The 20,671-nt window shown below is 34.8% G+C and overlaps 1 protein-coding gene across 2 annotated transcripts in view; it reads left to right on the top strand.

Moving 5' to 3' along the window:
• LOC110036393 (HEAT repeat-containing protein 6) overlaps positions 1 to 20,671 on the top strand; it is a 135,471-nt gene that overhangs the window by 7,444 nt on the left and 107,356 nt on the right. For both annotated transcript variants that reach the window (XM_020740829.1, XM_020740828.1), the window contains exons 3-9: positions 1,975 to 2,147; positions 3,286 to 3,556; positions 3,628 to 3,692; positions 3,773 to 3,842; positions 3,939 to 4,289; positions 15,307 to 15,386; positions 15,471 to 15,522. In XM_020740829.1, coding sequence (XP_020596488.1) covers positions 1,975 to 2,147; positions 3,286 to 3,556; positions 3,628 to 3,692; positions 3,773 to 3,842; positions 3,939 to 4,289; positions 15,307 to 15,386; positions 15,471 to 15,522 — 1,062 coding nt within the window. The remainder of the gene's footprint in view (positions 1 to 1,974; positions 2,148 to 3,285; positions 3,557 to 3,627; positions 3,693 to 3,772; positions 3,843 to 3,938; positions 4,290 to 15,306; positions 15,387 to 15,470; positions 15,523 to 20,671) is intronic.

The following is a 20,671-nucleotide window of genomic DNA, read 5'->3' as shown; positions in this document are numbered from 1 at the left end:
GAAGAGGAAGTAGAGGTCCAACTTGTTGCCATCTGAGATTGGAGGAAAGAGGGAAATGAAAAAAACAACCCGTTGCCACCGGAGAGGCGCGAGAGGGAGATGAGCGATCGAAAGAGACGAGGACATAATAAACGTGAGGCGATCGAGAGAGATGAGTGCAGAAGAGAAGAAACACGGGGTGTTAATATAGTAATAGGGATGCATGAAAATGCGGGCCGGGTAGTCGAACTTGCAACCCGCGTTTAATGTAAATTATTTAGATAAGCGATCACGCCGCAGTTGCCAAACGCTTCGTTCCGAGTTTTCATAACCCACCGTGGTGAAAAAGCTGCCCAAACAGGGCCTAAGTGGGTTCGGCTAAATGAATCCTTTCTCTCCATTGTGTCCTATTGAGTGTCATATTTTCATTTAATTCTAATAAATTAAGATCATTTTTTATTAGCATGCCCAAGTCTTTTTAGGTTTACCTCTACCTTTTTGAACTCAATTCAAATCTAAAACATCTACTCTCCTAACTGGGTTATGAGATGGTTGACGTTTAATGTGAACAAATCTTATTTGCCATTGGAGCTGCTCCAACCCTTTAATGGATATTTTTGTTTTGCATTTTGTCCTAGTGTAAAGTCACTCATCCACCCGAGCTTTCTCTTCTCAGCAATACATAATATGCTTCTCTTTTATAGACCAACATTTTGTGCCATAAAGCATTGCAGGTGTCATCACCATCTTATAAAAGTTTCCTTTAAGCTCTATAAATAACAACTAAATAATCTAATTAGTTAACATTTAGAACTTCAATAAAAATATTATGTTATACTATTTAGGTGTTTTTGAAAATTACATAATGTAGAATAACTCATTAATGCTTACATGAAGTTATAAAATTGTAGCTGAATTTTAATGTGACATGATTTTATGAAACGTGATTAAAAGAAAGCTAAGCTCTTTTATACTAGTTTGGTAAAATGTAATCAAACATTTATCTTAAACTAGTTCCTCATTGATTGATATTATTTATCTTAAAAAATAGCATGCACCAATAATCAACTCCTTACCTTGAACTTGATATTTGGAAGGCTGCAAATTTCTATAACGAGGCTAAACGAAGAGCTATCAGCACTGTGTGGGGGAGAATATCTATGCTCCAAACATGAAATCATGTAATAAAAAATTTATCTCACCAAAGTTGCAAGGTATAAAATAATAAACTCTAACAATTCAACTAAGAAATGTATTAAGAATCCCATGATTTATTCAGTTGTTTGGTACTTTTTTCTGCTTCAAGCTATTAGTGGATTGCTTGGCATGCTTTCCTTTGCTTTAGCGTTCTTCATGTTGCTTTAGTTTTTTTTTTACTTGATGATACCTACAAGGCTTCTGAATTGACCTATTCACTATTTTACTTTAAGGGCACAGCTTAGAATAATAACTTGTCTTTTTCCTGAACCTTATCTAGATTGGATTAATCTTGATTATCACACAATGCACTGTGTGGCACACGGTATGGCAACTTCAACAGAAAAAATATCCTATATTTGATTGTCGCTACTTACTATTTGCAACTTATTTGCAATTCTTCTTCAAAAACTTCAAAAAACTTTATGCCATATTCTTTTGGAGTTAGTACCAATCTATATATTTTATTTTTTGAAGATCCTTAATATTTAATTTTAGTTTTGAAGACTTTTATGCGGTTCATAACACATTGCACTAACACCCCACTTTCTGCTATTGTATTATGCGATTAAATGTAATTAAAGTTTGTAATGTCTTTTTTTTTTCTACCCTGATCATTGAGTTCATTAGTTCTTGGAGCGCATAACCAACCAGGCATCACTGTTTGTCATACTGACTGTGGCAAATAGGTTCTTATTCTTATGCTACATTTTATGGTTTTGTTTTATTGTTTTGTTGATTCATGAGTTCACTCATGCTGTGCACTTTATCTAACTCTTGTATTCTTTAATTGTACAGATCCATAATGTTTGTTGCAGAGTTCAATTGGAGTTTAATTCATTTTCTTGGACTTTGATAATGAATTTTCTTAAACTCACAATGGAAACTGTACTTGGCAGTGCTAATCCGAAAAACTACTTGACCAGCACTCTTAGATTGAAAATGATGGCTGAGATTTCAGAAACTCTCAGGTTGTTTGTATTTAATTATTGGTTACAAGTGATTGCTGTGTTTATAGTCTCTATCTGCTTGGAGAAACATTGAAATAGCCATTTTTTTTTCATTTATCTCTTTTGTTATTTTGGCTTGGTCTTATAAAGCTAAAGAAGGAAGCTTTGTGTTCTCAATATGCGGGTTTATGGAATCATGTTGTAAAACGAGAGTTTGCTGCCTTTGAAAGCATGCAAATGGCGACTTCAGTTTTATATGATGGAAACAATTTCCAATAGAGGTGTATAAATTTGTGTTGGATCCTGAGATGAAACAATATATAATAAAAAATAGCTAGAATTAGCTAAGTTCTGTCCCGATAACATGAATAAAATCAAATCCATGACCAAACCAATCCAATAAAACTTGGTAACTTTACCTGTGAATGTCAACATCCCAACCTAAACCAGCATCACTAAATTAACATTTTGAGGCTTAAACTTAAACTGCATTCTTTTTATTTTTATAAAACATACAAACTATGATTCATGACATTTTACATTGAAATGGAGCAACTCATCTTTTTTAGTTGTATTAATCTAAATTCTCTCACAGATTAGGATCACTATGTCTAGTTCTATCGTTCATTTTTGTGCTATATGCAAAATTTGATATTCATCCAGACTCTAGGTGTTGTGTTATTTCGAAACTTGAACATGTTATTATTGCTTTATCAGTTCTACCTGGTCTATCAAGATGGCCTCCAACGCTAAGAAGCTTTTGTCAGTATCCCAATGTTCTAGACATTCACCGATTGTTTTTCGATATGATTTGATCCTTCTAATAAATTGACATGTATTCGTCACATTTAAATAAAAATTAAGTTTTGTTTTTGGAATGGCAAATCAAATAAATTAATAAATCCTTGATAAAAGAAAAGCAAGAAAGTTCTCGTAATACCTAAGCTGCTATAGTATTTATTTTCCCTAACCTGCCAATCCGTGAAGTAATATCCAACCAAAGCATCTAATGTTAAATGACCCAATTAGGAATTGTGACTCGGAACATCTCTTATTTCTTTGCTTATGTTTTTTCGGTAGGCTTTCAGCACTTGATTTACATCATCTGTGCCTCTCAGTGCTAACACTAATAGTTTTATGGCCTGGCCTTAACTTTCAGGCTTATTATCAAGGTATACGGGAGAAATTGTTTGATATCAGAGACCAGTGATTTGGCAATGCTTCTAATTTTTATTATTTCAAACTTGCATTCTGAGATGCTTTCTTTACAAGATGGAAATGACGACTGGCATGCTACCGATAATGGGTCTGCCAAGCCCAAATACAGCAGCTTATATGAGATACAAATTATGGTATTATCACTTCTGCGTGATGCTGTATCTAAACTTGGAACTTCTATCTCGGGAAGCTTATGGGAAGCTGTGGTTACGGTTGGCACAATTTCTCTATTTATGTTTGTTACTCTTATATTAGTTGCTCATTTTGTTTTTATAAATAATAGGTGTTGAGGAAATTGATGGATTTTGTGGCATCAAAAAATGTTATTGTTGATAGTATAATGTCCAGGTACTTCTATATTTTATTATTTTAGGATTGCTATTGGCGGCAATATAAATTAACTTGAATATTATTGTAACATGTTTCAGATTCTATGCTGCCCTATTCCACTGTCTCCATTTGATTCTATCAGATCCAAAAGGTTCTCTGTCAGCACATGTGAGTTCATTACATTTATTTATTAATTTAGTTTGCTTTATTTTTTTTCGGTTTTCTTCCTAAAACTTTTCACCCCTGTTTATCAAAATTGGAAAGGTGGCAGGTTTTGTTACAACGTTGCAACTGTTTTTCACATATGGTCTCTCCAGTAGATCTTTAGCATTCACAGCTGTTGAATCAGAAAATATAGGGATTAATTCTTCAAACGAGAAGTCTGAAATTCTGGAATCATGGAAAAGTAAACGAGTTCCATATAAACCTCCTCATCTACGAAGACGAGGAGCTAATGCACTCTCAGTAAGTGCCGAGAGCTCCTATAATTGTGAGTCTTCTAGTTTAAGTTTGTTTTCATCAGATTCAGAACAAAGTGATAACGATGCATCTCCACTTGATGGTGATCGTTATCATAGCTCCAAAGCTAGATTAGCTGCAATTTTCTGCATACAGGTATTCTTCGTTATTCAATACTTCTCTGCTTTGCTTCTTGAACAGAAATTTTAGCTTTTATTACTTAGTTCCTTGTTTCATTGATGGGCTGAGAGTTAACATCGAACACATCAAGCATTGGATTTAAACGCTTTCTAAACTGTTTCTCTATCTATTGATTTTGGTGGAACTTCATCCCAATTTATAGGGTCTGTATATTTATGGTTTTTTGAGGAGGATAAATATTTTTTGAATGTTTATTTTTAGTAGAGAACTCTTATGTATAATTAGATAATGAGTACAATGTTATAGGGTTTATCCAGCTATTATGTATCACTCAATATTTACGGGCCATTTTCCAAATAAGATATTGTTCTACGCTAAAACTTTCCTTCCTCAAGCTCGAGCATTTATATTAACCACAATTTGATGCCCACTTGCTATGGTAAAGATAATAGCCAAACATTCTTAATTGACAACATGAGAATTGATGCTTTTCTTCCAAATAATTACATCCCTGTAAAAATGATGAATAAATTTAATGTATTTAGCACTCAATTTAATTATCATAGTTTAAAATTATAATTTGGTTAGTAAGAAAATTACAATTCTTAAGAAAACTTTTTACCCATATCATTTCACAGGCAGAGCGATTTATGGATTTGTATTAGGCTTCAACTTTTGATCTGACGGCAACTTCTTTCTTCTTACATTTTGAAATTACAAGATTTATATAATTAAAGATATAATATCCAGAAGTCAACTTCATACCTTCATTTGATCTAGCATCTACATAGGTTTCAACTTTTATGATTACTCCTCTAATAGACTAATCCTTTTTTAGGAGATTTCTTGACATATTTTAAAATCCTCAGGCCAACCTCTTTTGGATTTTAAATATGTTGGTTGAGACACACCCAATAACGGATATATTTAGTGATAAATAAGTTTGCCTGCCAAACATTAATAGCAAAAAACATTTTCATAGATTTTCTTATTCTCGGATGCTAGCAAAGTATCCATGCGAGAGTCAATAAGCTTGCATTCAAAAAGGCAAATTTCTCCAAGTGGGTTTGTAACATGTATACTTTAAAAAGGTGAGAAATGCATTTTTTTATTATATGTAAAATAAATGCCAAGAAAGTACTTTGGACCCCTAAAACCATATTTTAAAGTTACATTTTTATTTTAACAATGCTTAAACATCACTCATTGGGAGAAAAATGTTATTAATGTACATAGAAATAATCGTCGTGCTAGAGGAAGCCTGTCAAACAAGGATAGAATAATATGTGATACTGACATAATCATTGCATAGATGAATTTTAATAACTATTTCCTTTTTAAGCATAAGAATATCCCCCAAAAAAATGCTACATATTACTTGAGATGAAAGTTTATCACAGCCTGGATGAAGTGAGTCTATAAAATAGATAAAATAAGCACAAATCAAGACTCTATAGTAAGAAAGTAGATTAGTGGGGTAAGGATGTAGTGTAAATATCAAGGGACTGGCAACTGCAAGAATATGTTAATCCTTTTGTTCATCCACTACATTTTGTTGGGAGATATATGGACATGACAATGGATGTACCATGCTATTGTTGGTGTAATAAAGTGCAAAAAGGAGTTTTATACATTAAAGAGCATTATCATTGCCATGGTTTTGACTTGAGTGAAAAAATATAAAGGTTTTTCTCCAAAAAAATTGTTTGTATATAGTGATGATTTTTGATAACAATTCAACAAAAAGGTCAAATAAATGATCTTGGTGCAGTCCACATTGAAGAAAATGATTTATCAAAATTCTATATATTTGAAGTTTTCAAGTCGAAGGCGCATTTTTGTGAGGCAAGGATGCGAAGAAAATCATATATAGTGATGTTTACTACAATCACAAGGAACACATTCACATTTAGAAATAGGGGATGGCATATGGGTGAAGCTTCAAAGATGGTGAGGAAGAGGGCCTAAGTGATAGTGCCATTGATAGGAAGTGGAAGCACCGCGCTGTTGGTAAGCGAGTGAGAGGGAGGGAAGGGTTTTTATTGGGGAGAGAGCAAGGTAAGGCTTGTGTGTCTTTGGTGAACATGCAATTGTCGAATAAGGTAAGTATAGGGGTTTTAGAGCGGATGGGATTGATGACAAGGGTTTGAAACTAACCCTACTTTGATATTGTGTTAATAGAGAACGATATTTTTTAGTATGCATTATTTAGCAGTGAACTCATCTATATTTAGTAAAGGAATGAGGACAATGTTCTAGATTTTACTCAATTAACATTTACAACTCCCAAATAAGAATTTTTTTTTTCTGCACTACGATGGTTTGATGCCGTCTACTTTTCTGATACATGGTTAATCCGTTCTTTTTGATTAAGTACTGTTTCCATTCTTCTTTGCTTCTTGTCATTGTGAACTTCTCTTAGTGTTTGTTTTCTGTTAATGTGCTCTGTATTCCCTAGGAATTGTTGTGGTGCATTCTACTTTTGTTTTGTTTTACCTTTTACACCTATTGAGTTTTGTTTTTTGTTCTTTTGTGCTTTAGGATTATGCCAAATCTTAGATTTAAACAGTCAAATTAACATTGGCCTTGTTCTTTATTAACTTCAATTACTCGGGCTATCATACTTGAAACTTTATCTATCAAGCTCATTAAAAGTCTTAATGTATCTTCCCAAAATGAATTTAGAGAAAAAGTTCATGTGATAATGTAGATTTAGATTTTGAGATGTGAAACATATGTGTTTATTCTTCTGTTTAGACGTTTTAAATTTGTGGCATATAAATAAATGATCTCCTCTCATTCAAATTATTTTGCTGTTTCTCGCTCTTGGCATACGTAAGCATGTGATGCGATGAGATTAAGAGTTCGTTTGAGACAGCTGCAACTACTATATGAAGCTGCTATGCAGAAGCTGCTGCTAATAAGCTGACTATTTGTTTATTTTTTTTAGTTTAAAAATAGCTGTGCTGCAGCTGTTTTTGGACAAATGACCATTCCACCCCTGTATAGTAATACTGTTTGTAGCAGAACTATTCATACCAATATATTTTATACTTTAAAAGCAAAAATCCAATGCAGAACATTAGAAAAAAAAAGATATACACTCACTTAATAGTGAGTTTCATGATTGTTAAAATTAAAAAAAAAGACTATTAATATAACATTTAATAATATGATAATATTATTTTTGAAATACATATGATATATGTCACGTGTTAAGCCGTCCTCTAGGGATACTCTCCATGCCCGATCACTCTTGGCGGTGAAATCTTTCAAGCTGTCTGCTCACCGAAAAAAGTCAGTTTTTCGTGACTCTCCGCGGACACTTATAAAACTATCTCTGTAGCTATGTGCCTGGTGTGAAGTTAGCAGGGAACATTGAAGTCTACAATAGCAATATAAATCTCACGAGGTACTAGAATTCTCCGAGCTCATCTTTCCTGAATGCCTTAAAGACATCCCATTAGACATAATATAAGTAAAAATTGATAAAAGTTGTTAATTATAATTTGTGTAGGTGTGAGGTCTCAGAGAATTCACTATATCGACTAGCGAGTCTGTTACTACAAGAAGACAACAGACCTTATAAAAAAAATATTCTTTGTTGCCTTTAACCGATGTTATACTAAGCTCGTGTGTGTCACATATGCATATCACCAAAAAAAAGTTCATTTAAAATAATCTCAAAAACCATAACATCGAAAAAAAGAAAAGAATTTGGTTGCCTTTATTAAGATTTCACATGTGACACCAACCAACAGCGACGAACTAGTCATCCTGAAGAACCCATAAGGTCAAACGTCTTATTACAGACCTTTAAAACCCACTAAAAGAAAAACAAAAGAAATGTAAAAGGAAAAGAAATACTTACAAACAGCGTAAAAAATCCAAGCAATCAATATCAAATACATAATAAACATAAATAAAAATGAGTTGTATAAAACACAAATAAAATAAATAGTGAATCTCTTTAACAACCATTATAATTAATAATATGATTACTACCCTTCTACTATCACATTTGTAATTTATTCTCTCATTTATACCATCTCGCTTGTACCTTCCCCATCTTTAGTACATGTTTAGAGAATATCATTTTCAGCCTGTGACAAAGATTGTCCGAGACGGTACTCGAAAGCCTCGACAGTGAGATGCTCATGATCCTTGTCCGCCCAACGGAAGTCGTTGTCATTGTGGGAAGGATGCTGCCGAATATAATTATGGAGAACCATCATGACAATCACAATCAACATCCGTTTGGGTAACAGGTAAGATGACATATTGCGAAGTATTACCCATTTCTTCTTTTAAACATCAAAAGTTCTCTTAATGATACTGTTTAAGGAGGAATGCCTTTTATTGAACATTTCTTTTTTGCCCCGTGTGACATTGCTGACTCGCTGAAAATCAAGTATGTAGTATCTCGTATCAGGATAAGGTTTGAGATATTTTCGTTGTAACAGATATCCAACATTAACCAAATAGTATATATCTGATGTGAATTTCATGTTTCTAACCCATATTCAACACATGCACAATACCAAATTTCATCTATTATTTAAATTTTCTACTGAAATTGAATATATCAATATGAAAATCCAGCACCAAATTCACACTTAAATATCAATATACAAATCTAGCTTGAAATTCCCTTATGAAATTCAAAATTCATGTTTCCAGCCCATATTCAACACATTCACAGCACCAAAAATATTGCTATTAACAAATCCGTGACCACATTTCATCTAATTTTCAAATTCTTCACTGAAACCGAGCAAGGTATGTAATTATCCCAATAAAACTAAAAGAAATCGAACAAACCACATACAGAGCACCCGAAGCATTACTAACAATAAAAACACAAAAAAATCCAAAGATCACCGTAAAGTACCAATCCAAGCAACATTGTCAAATTGTAAATTATAGTACGTCAAAATCATAAACCAAAATCATTATGGATGCAACACAAAACATTAAAATCACTGAACCTAGCATATCAAATCAAAAACCACAAAATGGAGGAAACAAAGAAACCTAAAAGAGGAAACCAACCAACATAATGCGCACAATCACACATAAAAGAGAGAATTGCAGAATGTGAAGAATAGAGAAGAGTGGCAGAAGAGGGAATACCACACAAAACCAGACATTTGAACAACCACCAAACCGAGCCGAAGAAGAAAAAGGAGGGGAAGAGAAAATACAAACCTCGACACAATAACCACCAATCGAAGAAAGTGATCCACCAAACTGAAGGAATTGATCCACCACACAGAACACAAAGTGCACAAAGCACAAAAAATCGAACGAAAGAGAGATGAGGGAGAAGATTGTAAGGGTCACCAGAACAACAACTTGCAATTTAAAATAGCCAACCGAAAATAGCGCTTAGCCACCAGAGCCATGAATCCACGGGAGAGAGATACCTAGGGTAGAAGAATCACGAGAGAGGGAGCGGGGTCGAGATAGACGGATTAAACGCAAGAAGTGAGGCCGCGGGGTAACTGAATTCGGGGTCAAAAGTGGAAAAACGCGGGCCACGGGGTTGAACCTGCAACCTCGTTTGAACGAAAATTTTTAAAAACATCGCCGCGACGCCTTTTCCATTCACACCAATTTGCTTCGTCGGGACGTGCCGTGCAAATTCAACCGCGCTAAACAGACTCTAAAGGTTTTTTTGGGGCAGCCACAGTTTAATAATAAGTTGCTGCATAACAACTTTGAAGTCCATAGTAGCAGTGCATTCATCTGGAGGTACAAAAATTCTTGAGTTCATCTTTTCTGAATGCTTAAAATAACATACACTTAGATCTATCACAAGTAAAAATTGATAACAAAAGTAATTCATATAGTTTTATGCAGTTGTGAGGTCTCAGAAAGCTCAATATATAAATAAACGAATCTGTCACTACAAGAAGGCCATACCTTATAGAAAAATGGTTCTTGATTATTTTTAACCCACATAATATCAACCCAGAAAGATAATCCAGAAGAACCTTAAAAACTGTAGCACCGCAAAAAGGAGAGAAACTTGGTTGACTTCATTAGGCTTTCACATAAAACACCAACTAATAGTAATTTACAAGCCATCTAGAAGAACCCATAAAGTTAAACATCTCATCATAGATCTCCAAAACTCACTAAAAGAAAAAAAAATGCAAAAGGAAAAAAAACACATACAAATTGCGTAAAAAACCAAGACAATAAATAACAAATATACAAGGAACATAAATAAACATGAACTGTATAAAATAGCTATACAATAAATAGTGAATGTATTTAACAACCATTACAGTTAATAATATGACAAAAATTAACATTCTCTTGAATCACTTTTCAATTAGTGCATTCGTAATTCGTTCTCTCAACACTGCCATATCACTTGCACCTTCCTCGTCTTTAGTGCAGATGTCAGGAACATCTTTTTTTGGCATGTAATAAAGTCTGTTTAAGACGATACTCACATCTCTGCAGAACATGTTCATGATTTTAGTCCTCCCTACGAAAGTCGATGTCGTTACTAGAAGTCGTCAAATATAATTGTGGAGAGCTATCGTGACAATCACAATCTGCATTTGTTTGGGAAATGTGTAAGATGACATATTTTGAAGTATAACTCATTTCTTCTTCAAAACATCAAAAGTAATCTCAATAACACTGTGGAAGGATGAATGTCTTTTGTTGAACATTTCCTTTCTGCCTCGCGCGATATTTGTGGTTAACTTAAAATCATGTATGTGGTATCTCGCATCAGGATAGAGTTTGAGATACACTCGTTGCAACAGATACCCAACATCGACTAAATAGTATTTACGTGATATGAATTGAATGAATGGTATTGAAGGAAAACAAAATTATGAGAGTTGCTTAGCATCAAGCAAATCTGTCGGTGGATGTGAGAAGTTATATTTATTATTCAGTTTTGCAGATTTGAATATTTGATTATCATATGTATTGCCCTCTCAACTGACCATGACAATTTGAAGCACATGTTGAAGTTTCATACCGCCATGACATTTTGCATCGGGGATCCACAACAACCAATGAATGTGATCTTCTCATTATTTGGAATACGTGCATAAACGTGTGTTTATTGATTGCTCCAATACACTTCTAAAAAGACAACGAATGGTTACATAATTACGATATTTATATAAAAATTGAATGTATTAAATAGAAAAAAATTGCCTTAAAGTATTACATATACCGTGCATCGTGCAAAATCTTTGTGTGGGTCTGTTCGAATATAGGACCTGTTGACTTTATAATTTAAAAAGAAAAAGTGACAAGTGCATTCAACCCTACTTTGAAGTGTCTGTAAATCATTTCGAAAGAGTGCTGAAATTGCTCCATAACTCCTCGCATTGATTCATTCTGCGATAATATGTAGAGGATTATGACTAATCTCTCTCATTAAGTCGTTCTGGATGAGCCACAACGTCCAAAATTTTTGTGTAGTTCTTTCAACAGATCAATGAATACTGTCTGTCATGCGAAATATATTGCTAAATCTCGTTGGGTGACTCGCAAATAACTTCTCAACATTTGTCGCCAATATATGAAGATGTCATGTAAGAGGAACACTATGTACGAGTTATAATATTCTTACATCAGACATACTGCAGCTGCAACTCTCCTTCTGTGCCTTTCTCTAATTGCATCAATGTATTTCGGTATCGAAGTGGCTAACACACAAACATAATTACGTACAGACGTAAATTGAAAACATAGGGAGGAATGAAAAATACTCGAGTGGCACGTCCAAAGCATCATGAAAAACCATAAACAAGTAGAAATGTCTCAAAAGAATCTAGTAAAAAAAAGTGTCCCGCAAATGCCACCGCTCCCATATAAAAATAACGTAGGTAAGACCCTACGATTAGTAGTTATCGTTATGAAAAAAATCTCTTCGGGTCGAATCTTCAAGCAACTTGATAGAAAACAAATACAACGATACGTCCTTGTAAATTTTTGGAGTTGCATCCAGAATTTGCATAACTTGCTGGAGTGAAGTTGCTTGTGATTGACCATGGTCATTGGTGCATAAAACCACCAACTGTGAGATTTGGCTTATAAGGGAAGCAACTCCCTCTTTTTTCAACTCGAGGATGCTTTGACTGGATCGTGGATTCAACTTTATGGAGGTTCGGGTTGGGGCTTTCATTGGAATCATCTGTTTGATCAACTCCCAAATTTCCGGAGATGCCAACAAACCTCTCTTCATTGGTGGCACATGCATTGTTGTCCGTTGCCACGATATCTCTAAACATACGATTCAACTTCTACTCCAGCTTAGGATCAATTCCACTATATTGAAGTTTTTTTGCAGCAGACACCACTTACAAATTCATATAACATGTTAGATTTGAAAATAAATTAAAAATTGACAAAAAATATGAGACATTTTAAAAATACTCATCAAAAGTCTCTCTGCCCAGCACTCCTCGGAAGCATTAATTGTTTGCTTTACCAGATTTTACCCTAAGCCTGTTGATTTTTGCTTCAATCCTTTCTTGATTTTCAATCATTCTTTAGCTAATCTCACTTATTTTTTAACTGCATCTTACATACGTCAACTTATACTTTTTCTGAATTTCTAATAATATTTCGCTAGCCTTCCTTGTTGGAATAGGTTGTTAGTGTATTTCTTAATTCGATCTCCTTGAGGCAAATGCCACAAAATATTAATTGTCTTTTTTATCTCACATTGCAGATGGACGAGTCACTTTTTTCTTAACTAATGTGTTACTAGCACGAAAAAAACTAATTAATATAAATGAGAATGTCACAATATTGCAACTCAAAAAAAAAAAAAAGGAATGCCACAATATCATCACCATTGCCCCTCCACACCACACTACAACACCACCTACACATCACCACTGCCGCTAGCTACACACACAAACACCTCTACTCACAAGCATCTCCACACACCAACACATTCAAAACACCACCACCAACACCTCTGCACAAACACATCCACACACCAACCACCACCCGCATAACACCATCACCTTTACAAATCCACCAACATATTCTCTAACACAACCACAACCACAACCACAACCACACACCAACAACCACCTCCGCAAGACCACCACCTCCACACACAAGCCAACCTACACCACCACCAAACATCAAAGGTAAATATAAAATCCTACTCCATATTTTTCATTTGTTGCAGTTACATACAGGGCACCCGAAACATTGCTATCAATAAATCAAGCACCCTCTTTCAGCCATTTGTCAAATTCTCACTCAAACATCAAAGATAAAGAAAGATAAAACCCCACCCGCTTCATTCCATATTTTTCATTTGAGGCTACTACATACAGGGCACTCAAAACATTGCTATCAACAAATCAAGCACCCTCTTTCAGCCATTTTTTCAAATTCTCACTCAAACATTAAAGGTAAAGTTAAAACCCCACATTATATTTTTCATTTAAGGATACTGCATACAGGACACCCGAAACACTGCTAACAACAAATCAAACACATTTTTCATTTGAGGATATTACATACATGACACCCAAAACATTGCTATCAGTAAATCAAATACCTTCTTTCAACCATTTTTCAAATTCTTACTCCAACATCAAAGGTAAAGATAAACCCCATTCCATATTTTTCATTTAAAGATACTACATGTAGGGCACCTGAAACATTGGAATCAACAAATCAAACACCCTCTTTCAGCCATTTGTGAAACTCTCACTCAAACATCAAAGGTTATAATAAAACCCATCCCATATTTTTCATTTTTAATAAATTCATAATGATTTAATTGTGTTAAGAATAAATGCATCAGTTTTGTGTGTCATGTATGTAATTTACCAAAAACATTTTTATGTACAAATCAATCTCACTCTTTCATCCATTTTTCAAAGTCTCCCTCAAACATCGAAGGTAATGATAAAACCCCAACCCATATTTTTCATTTTTACCAAATTCACAATTGTTTGATTGTGGCAAGCGTAAATGCATTGGTTTTGGGCACCCTGTTTGTAATTTCCCGAAAACATTGCTATCTACAAATCAAGCATGCTTTTTCATTCATTTTTGAAACTCACTCAAATGTTGAAGGTAATGATAAAACTCCATCCCATATTTTTCATTTGAAGCAATTACATACGGGGCAAACAAAACATTGTTATCAACAAATCAAGCATCCTCTTTCAATCATTTCACAAATTCTCACTCAAACATCAAAGGGAAAGACAAAACCCCATTCCATATCACATTCAATCACAAATTCGCAAAATCTAAATTCTAAATCATAAAGAGAAAACTACAAATTACAAAATCCAAATTCTCACTTCAAACCGCAAAAAAAAAAGCCAGAAATAGCAAAATCCAAAATTTCACTTCAATTCAAAAATGAGAAAGCCACAAATTGTAAAGAGAAATTCATTCCATAGAAATAGAATATGTGATATCGTGGGAAGATGGAGAGCACAGTAAATAGAGGGAGAGAGCCGGAGATCGAAGGGAAGAGGGAGAGTTGAGAGACAACCCATTGCTTATTAGAGATCAGAGGGAGGAGGGAAATGAGAGGCAACCCGTTGCCACCAGAGAGAGGCACGAGAGAGGAGCGATCAAGAGAGACAATTGAGAAGGACGAGGGCATAAGAAACGTGAGAGAGAGAGAGCAGCGGTGAGAGGGGAGCGTGAGAGGCTATTATAGTAATATGTCTGCGAGAAAACTCAGGCTGCGGGGTCGATCCCGTGGCCCACATTTAACATAAATTTTTAAGAAAAGTGACTGCGCCAGTGTTTTCAAACATTCCATCCGGCGTTTTAAGAGCGCGCCGCACCAAATAAACTGCCCCAAATGGGCCCCAAGTCATTCCTTCTCTTCTTTCTTTTATTTTTCCTTTTTAATATTTGCAGTCTTGTCAGTATCCCATTCTAGTTATTTTTCTAAGATCAACAAGGGGATATAGTTTTGTTGGTCTTCTTTATCATTATAGTATTATACTTGATTGTTGTCTGGGATGTTTATTTATCGATTGTTACTTGTCTTCTATAGGATCTCTGTATTGCTGAGCCTAAATCAATTACTTCGCTGTGGACTCTTCTTTTGCCTGAGAGTGATGTTTTGCAACCTAGGTTAGATTCTAAGACTTCTTTTGATTGTGTTATGCTATATTTATGATGCTAAATTTTTATTAATTGAAACAAATATGTGTGCAGGAAGCATCGACAAACGCTGATGTCATGTTTGCTTTTTGATCCCATAATGAAGGTAATATTCTTGAGGATCGTTATCTTTCATAGTATTATTGGCTTCTCTTTAGCTGCATTGCTTTGGGAGCCTTTTTGTTACTTCATATTCATCATTTTTTGAAAGGTGCAGGTTTTATTTGTTTCTTGAAAATTTTCTAGCTGCCATGAAATATTTTTCTTTAGTTCCAAGTTTGTCAGAATTTATTCTTAATTACATATGCTTATTTTCAAAACTACCGTTCCTAGTCCCATGTTTGATTGATTAAGGATTGATGTTAGATTGTTTGTCAATCCTAGAACTAAGCCAAAAGGAATGAAATGAACCAAAAAATGAATTTAATAGTATTTGAGCTTTCTCCTAGAAGCAAAATGCCACGAAATAATAAATATTGTTTGTTCTCTAGAAAATAATTAAAAATAAGATAAATTCAATGAGGGTTAAATCCAAAATGGTCTCTCAACTATTCACATGCGACTAATTTTGTTCCAAATTCTTGTATTGTTTCAATTTAGGGTATGTTTGGGGCAGTTGTAGCTTATCAATAAGATATTGCGCAGCAGCTGCTACAGGAAGCTGCTGCGCAGAAGTTGTTACAGGAAGTTGCTGCGCATAAGCTGACTGTCTGTTTTTTTTGTAGTTTGAAAACAACTGTGCGACAACTGTTTCTGGACAAATGACCATTCTGCCCGTCTAGTAATGCTGTTTGTAACAGAACAGTCATAACAACATTTTTGATACTTGAAAAACAAAAATTCACTTCAGAACAATACAAAAAATATCATATACGCTTCACTTAACAGTGAGTATCATGGTTACTAATATAAAAGAAAAATTATTAAAATAATATTTAATAATATGATAATATTATTTTTAAAATGCAGATGACGTGTGTCACGAGCTACGTCGTACTTAAGAGATACTATCTATTCTCGATACTCTCGACAGTGGAATTTGTCAGACTGCCAGCACACAAGAAGAAGTTACAAGTCTCCGTGATTCTCCGCGAGCACCTACAGAACTGCCTCCCGTAGTCAGTAGGGAATTCTAAAGTCCACAATAACACAGTAATTTGCGGATGACCTAGAAATCCTAGAACTCATCTTACATGATTGCTTTAAAAGACAATCTATTAGTCATAACACAAGTTGAAATTGATAAAAAAATTAATTAATTACAATTTTGTGTGGTTTGTGCGGTCGTGAGCTCTTAGAGAAATTAGTATACCAGCCAATGAATTTGTCACTACAAGAAAACAACAGACATTGTAAAAAAATGTTATTGGCTGTCTTTAACCTATATAATCTCAAGCTCGTGTGTGTAAAAAATAACCTTAAAAACGTATCACCGAAAAAAGAAGAGAGGAACTTGATTGCTTTCAATAGGATTTTACGAGTGACACCAACCAATAACGATAAATTGACCGTCCAGAAGAACTCATATGGTCAAGCGTCTCATTATGAACCTCTCAAACCGACCAAAAGAAAAGCAAATTGAATTCAAATGGAAAAAGAAAAACACCTACAAACAACGTGAAAAACTTAAATCAATCAATATCAAATATATAAGGAACGGAAGCAAACAAGAATTGTATAAAATAAATAAGCAGAATTTGATAAAAGAAGTAATAAATTACAGTTTTGTACATGTGTGAGGTTTTAGAGAACTTAGTATATCAACTAATGAATCTGTCACCATAAGAAGACATTCGACTGCGTAGAAAAATCTTTCTTGGTTGCCTTTAACTGACGTAATACGATACTCGTGTGCGTCACATATGCATATCACGAAAAAAGGCTATCCAAAAGAATATAGAAAACTGTTGCATCGAAAAGAAGAGAGAAACTTGTTTGCCTTCATTAGTATTTCACATGTGACACCAACCAGCAGTGACTAACAAACCATCTAGAAGAACTCATACGGTCAAACGTCTTATCATGAACCTCTCATACCCACCAAAAGAAAAACAAATGAAATGCAAATGAAAAAAAACACTTATAAGTAGCATAAAAAGTACAAACAATCAATATCAAATATACAAGGAAATAAAATAAATAAAAACTGAATAAAATAAAATAATATTGAATAAAGCACAAATAATAATATAATAAATACTCTAATCATTCTCCTACTATCGCATTCGTAATTTATTTTCTCAACTCTGCCATATCGCTTGCACTTTCCACGTGTTTAGTACATGAGGTGGAAGCAACATTCTCAAGCTGTGACAAAGAATGTCTAAGACGATACTCAAATACCTCGGCAGATACATGCTCATGATCCTCGTTCTCCTCACGAAAGTCATTTTTCGGGAAGGATGCCACCGAATGTAATCATGGTAATCACAATGTGTACCTGTTTGGGAAACATGTAAGGTGATTTACCGCGAAGTATAATTTTTCTTCTTCCAAACACCAAAAGTATTCTTAATGACACCACGTAAGGAGAAATGACTTTTATTGAACATTTCTTTTTGTGCTTTGTGTTACATTATTTCCTCGCTCAAAATCAGGTTTATGATATCTCGTATTAGGATAAGGCTTGAGATACCATCGCTCCAACATATATCCAATATCAACCAAGTAGTATTTACCTGATATGTATTGCATGATTAATATTGAGGGAAAAGTGAATTGCAATAGTAACCGAGTCTCAAACGTACCTGTGAGCGGATGTGGGAAGTTGCACATGTTATTTCGTGTTGGAGCTTTGAAAATTCTAATGTCATGTGTACTGCACTCCCAATCGGCAATGACAAAAGTGAATCACATGTTCAAGTCGCATACGATCATGACATTCTACGTCGGGGACCGCAACGACCGATGAATGTGATATTCTCATTATTTAGAACACGTATATCAACACGTGTTCCATCGACTACAATATAATTCTGAAAAGATAACGATGAGTTACGTAATAATGTTTTTTTGGAAAATTGAATGTAATAAATTTAAGACATTATCTTAGAGAACGACATATACCTTGCATAATGTGAAATCTCAGTGGGGGTTCGTTTGAACATTAAATATATTGATTTTATGACTTGTGAAGTAAACTCACATGTGCCTTCAACCCTATCGAGAAATATCTATAAATTTTTTAGAGGAGTGTTGAAATCACTAATTGCTCCTCACATGTATTAATTCATTTTGCGATGATATATAAAGGGTTATCGCCAACACCTTTCACGAAGTCTTCCTGGAAGAGCCATGAAGTTCATGATTTCTTTGTAGTTCCTCCAACAAATTGTTAAATACCGCTTGTGTCATGCAAAATATATTGCTAAATCTCGTTGGGTGGCCTGCAAACAATACACCAACCGATTTGTCCTCAATATGTGGATGTCATGCAATGGGAGTGATCTATGTATTGAGCTTTAATATTCGTACATTAAACATACGACATCTGTAACTCCCTTTCTGCGCATTTCGTTGGTTGCATCCATGTAGATCAGTATCGTACTGACTAACGCAGAAGCATCAATGGATTAGCTACAGTCATATAAGATTACAAACAATACAATAAACATATAAACATATAAACATCACTGAATAAGCCATATCCCAAGTAGTTAAAATATCCATAGCAAAATGAAAAACAATACACAAACATAAAGATCCCAAGCGATCATAAATAAAAAGTCTCTCAATGTCCCCGCGCTTATAAAAATATCGTAGATACGCCACCCTACGGTCATCAGACATTTTGACGAAAAAATCTCTATGGGTCGTATATTCAAGCAACTTTATTGCAAAGAAATGCAACGACAAATTCTTAGGATTTTCTCTAGTTGCATTCATAATTTGCAGGACATGCTCGACAGAAGCTTGAGATGTGTGGGGTTTAACATTGCATTAAGCCACCAGCTGTGATATCTGGCTTCGAAGGAAAACATCTCAAATTTTTTTTTTATTCTCAACCCGATGACACTTAAAACAACAGAAGAGCTCATGTTTATGGAGGTCCGGGCAGGGGACTTTGGTGGACTCACTCGATTGGTCGGCTCCAAAGTTCTCGGGGGTGCCACCAAACCTTATCTCACTGGGGAACATGCATTGTTTTCTGTAATGATGACACCCCCAAACATTCGATTCAACTTCTCTTCCAACTTAGGATCGAGTCCACTGGGTTTAAATTTCTTTGCAGGAGGCATCAACTACAAATTCATAACATCTACTTCAATTTAAAAACAATTTATTGAAATTTACCAAATTAGAGAACATGTCAAATATGTTTACCGTAAGTCTATCTGCCCACCACTCATCGGAAGCATCAATTGTTCACTTCACCAGAAAGAAATTTGACATATTCTTATTTCTATTCCTTTCAAATTTTCCAATCCTTCTTAAGCTAATCCCACTTATTTTTTAATTGCATCCTATCATACTCTCTACCTGTATTTTCCTTGAATTTTCTGATAATATCGTCAACTTTCCTTGTTGAAATAGGTTCTAGGTCTATTTCCTAGATCGCTCTCTTTGAGGCAAATGTCACAAAATATTATTTTTGTTTTTTTGTCCCACATTTCGAGTGTACCAGCCTCTTTGGTCTTAATCATTTCATTACTATGATGAAAAAAGAAGTTACATAATTATAAATGCAATAATATATGCACATGGTCACACCACACACCACACACATCATACGCACCACAGACACCACCACACACCATTACACACACCACAATAACACATCTACACAAACATCACCACACACACCACCACACCTCCCTGAATTCTCCATGCACCCAACCAACCACAATAGCACATCCACACCACGCACACCACCCTAAATCCTCCACGCACCCAACCAACGACAATGACACGTCCACACCACACACAGCACCACACTCACCACCACAACTCCCTAAACCCTTCACGCGTCACACACCCACACCTCCCCGAACCCTCCACACACCCAACCAACTAACCAACAGACACACCTCCACACACCACACCATCACACACTTCACCACACCTCCCTCCACTCCTTATGCCTTAAGGTTCTCTGCATTTGCTCGACCATGTTTAATGAATGAATTAAAAACAATTGATATCCTTTTCCTTTGCAATGCACACTTTCTAACAATCTGCAATTTTAGCTACTCTAAGGATGTGACCAATATAATTGCTTATTGCTTACCCATGGCCTCTTCCATTTATTTTAAGAA

Source organism: Phalaenopsis equestris, unplaced genomic scaffold, assembly GCF_001263595.1.
Source record: "Phalaenopsis equestris unplaced genomic scaffold, ASM126359v1 Scaffold205936, whole genome shotgun sequence".
NCBI lineage: Eukaryota > Viridiplantae > Streptophyta > Magnoliopsida > Asparagales > Orchidaceae > Phalaenopsis > Phalaenopsis equestris.
This window is presented reverse-complemented; position numbering and strand designations above follow the sequence as displayed.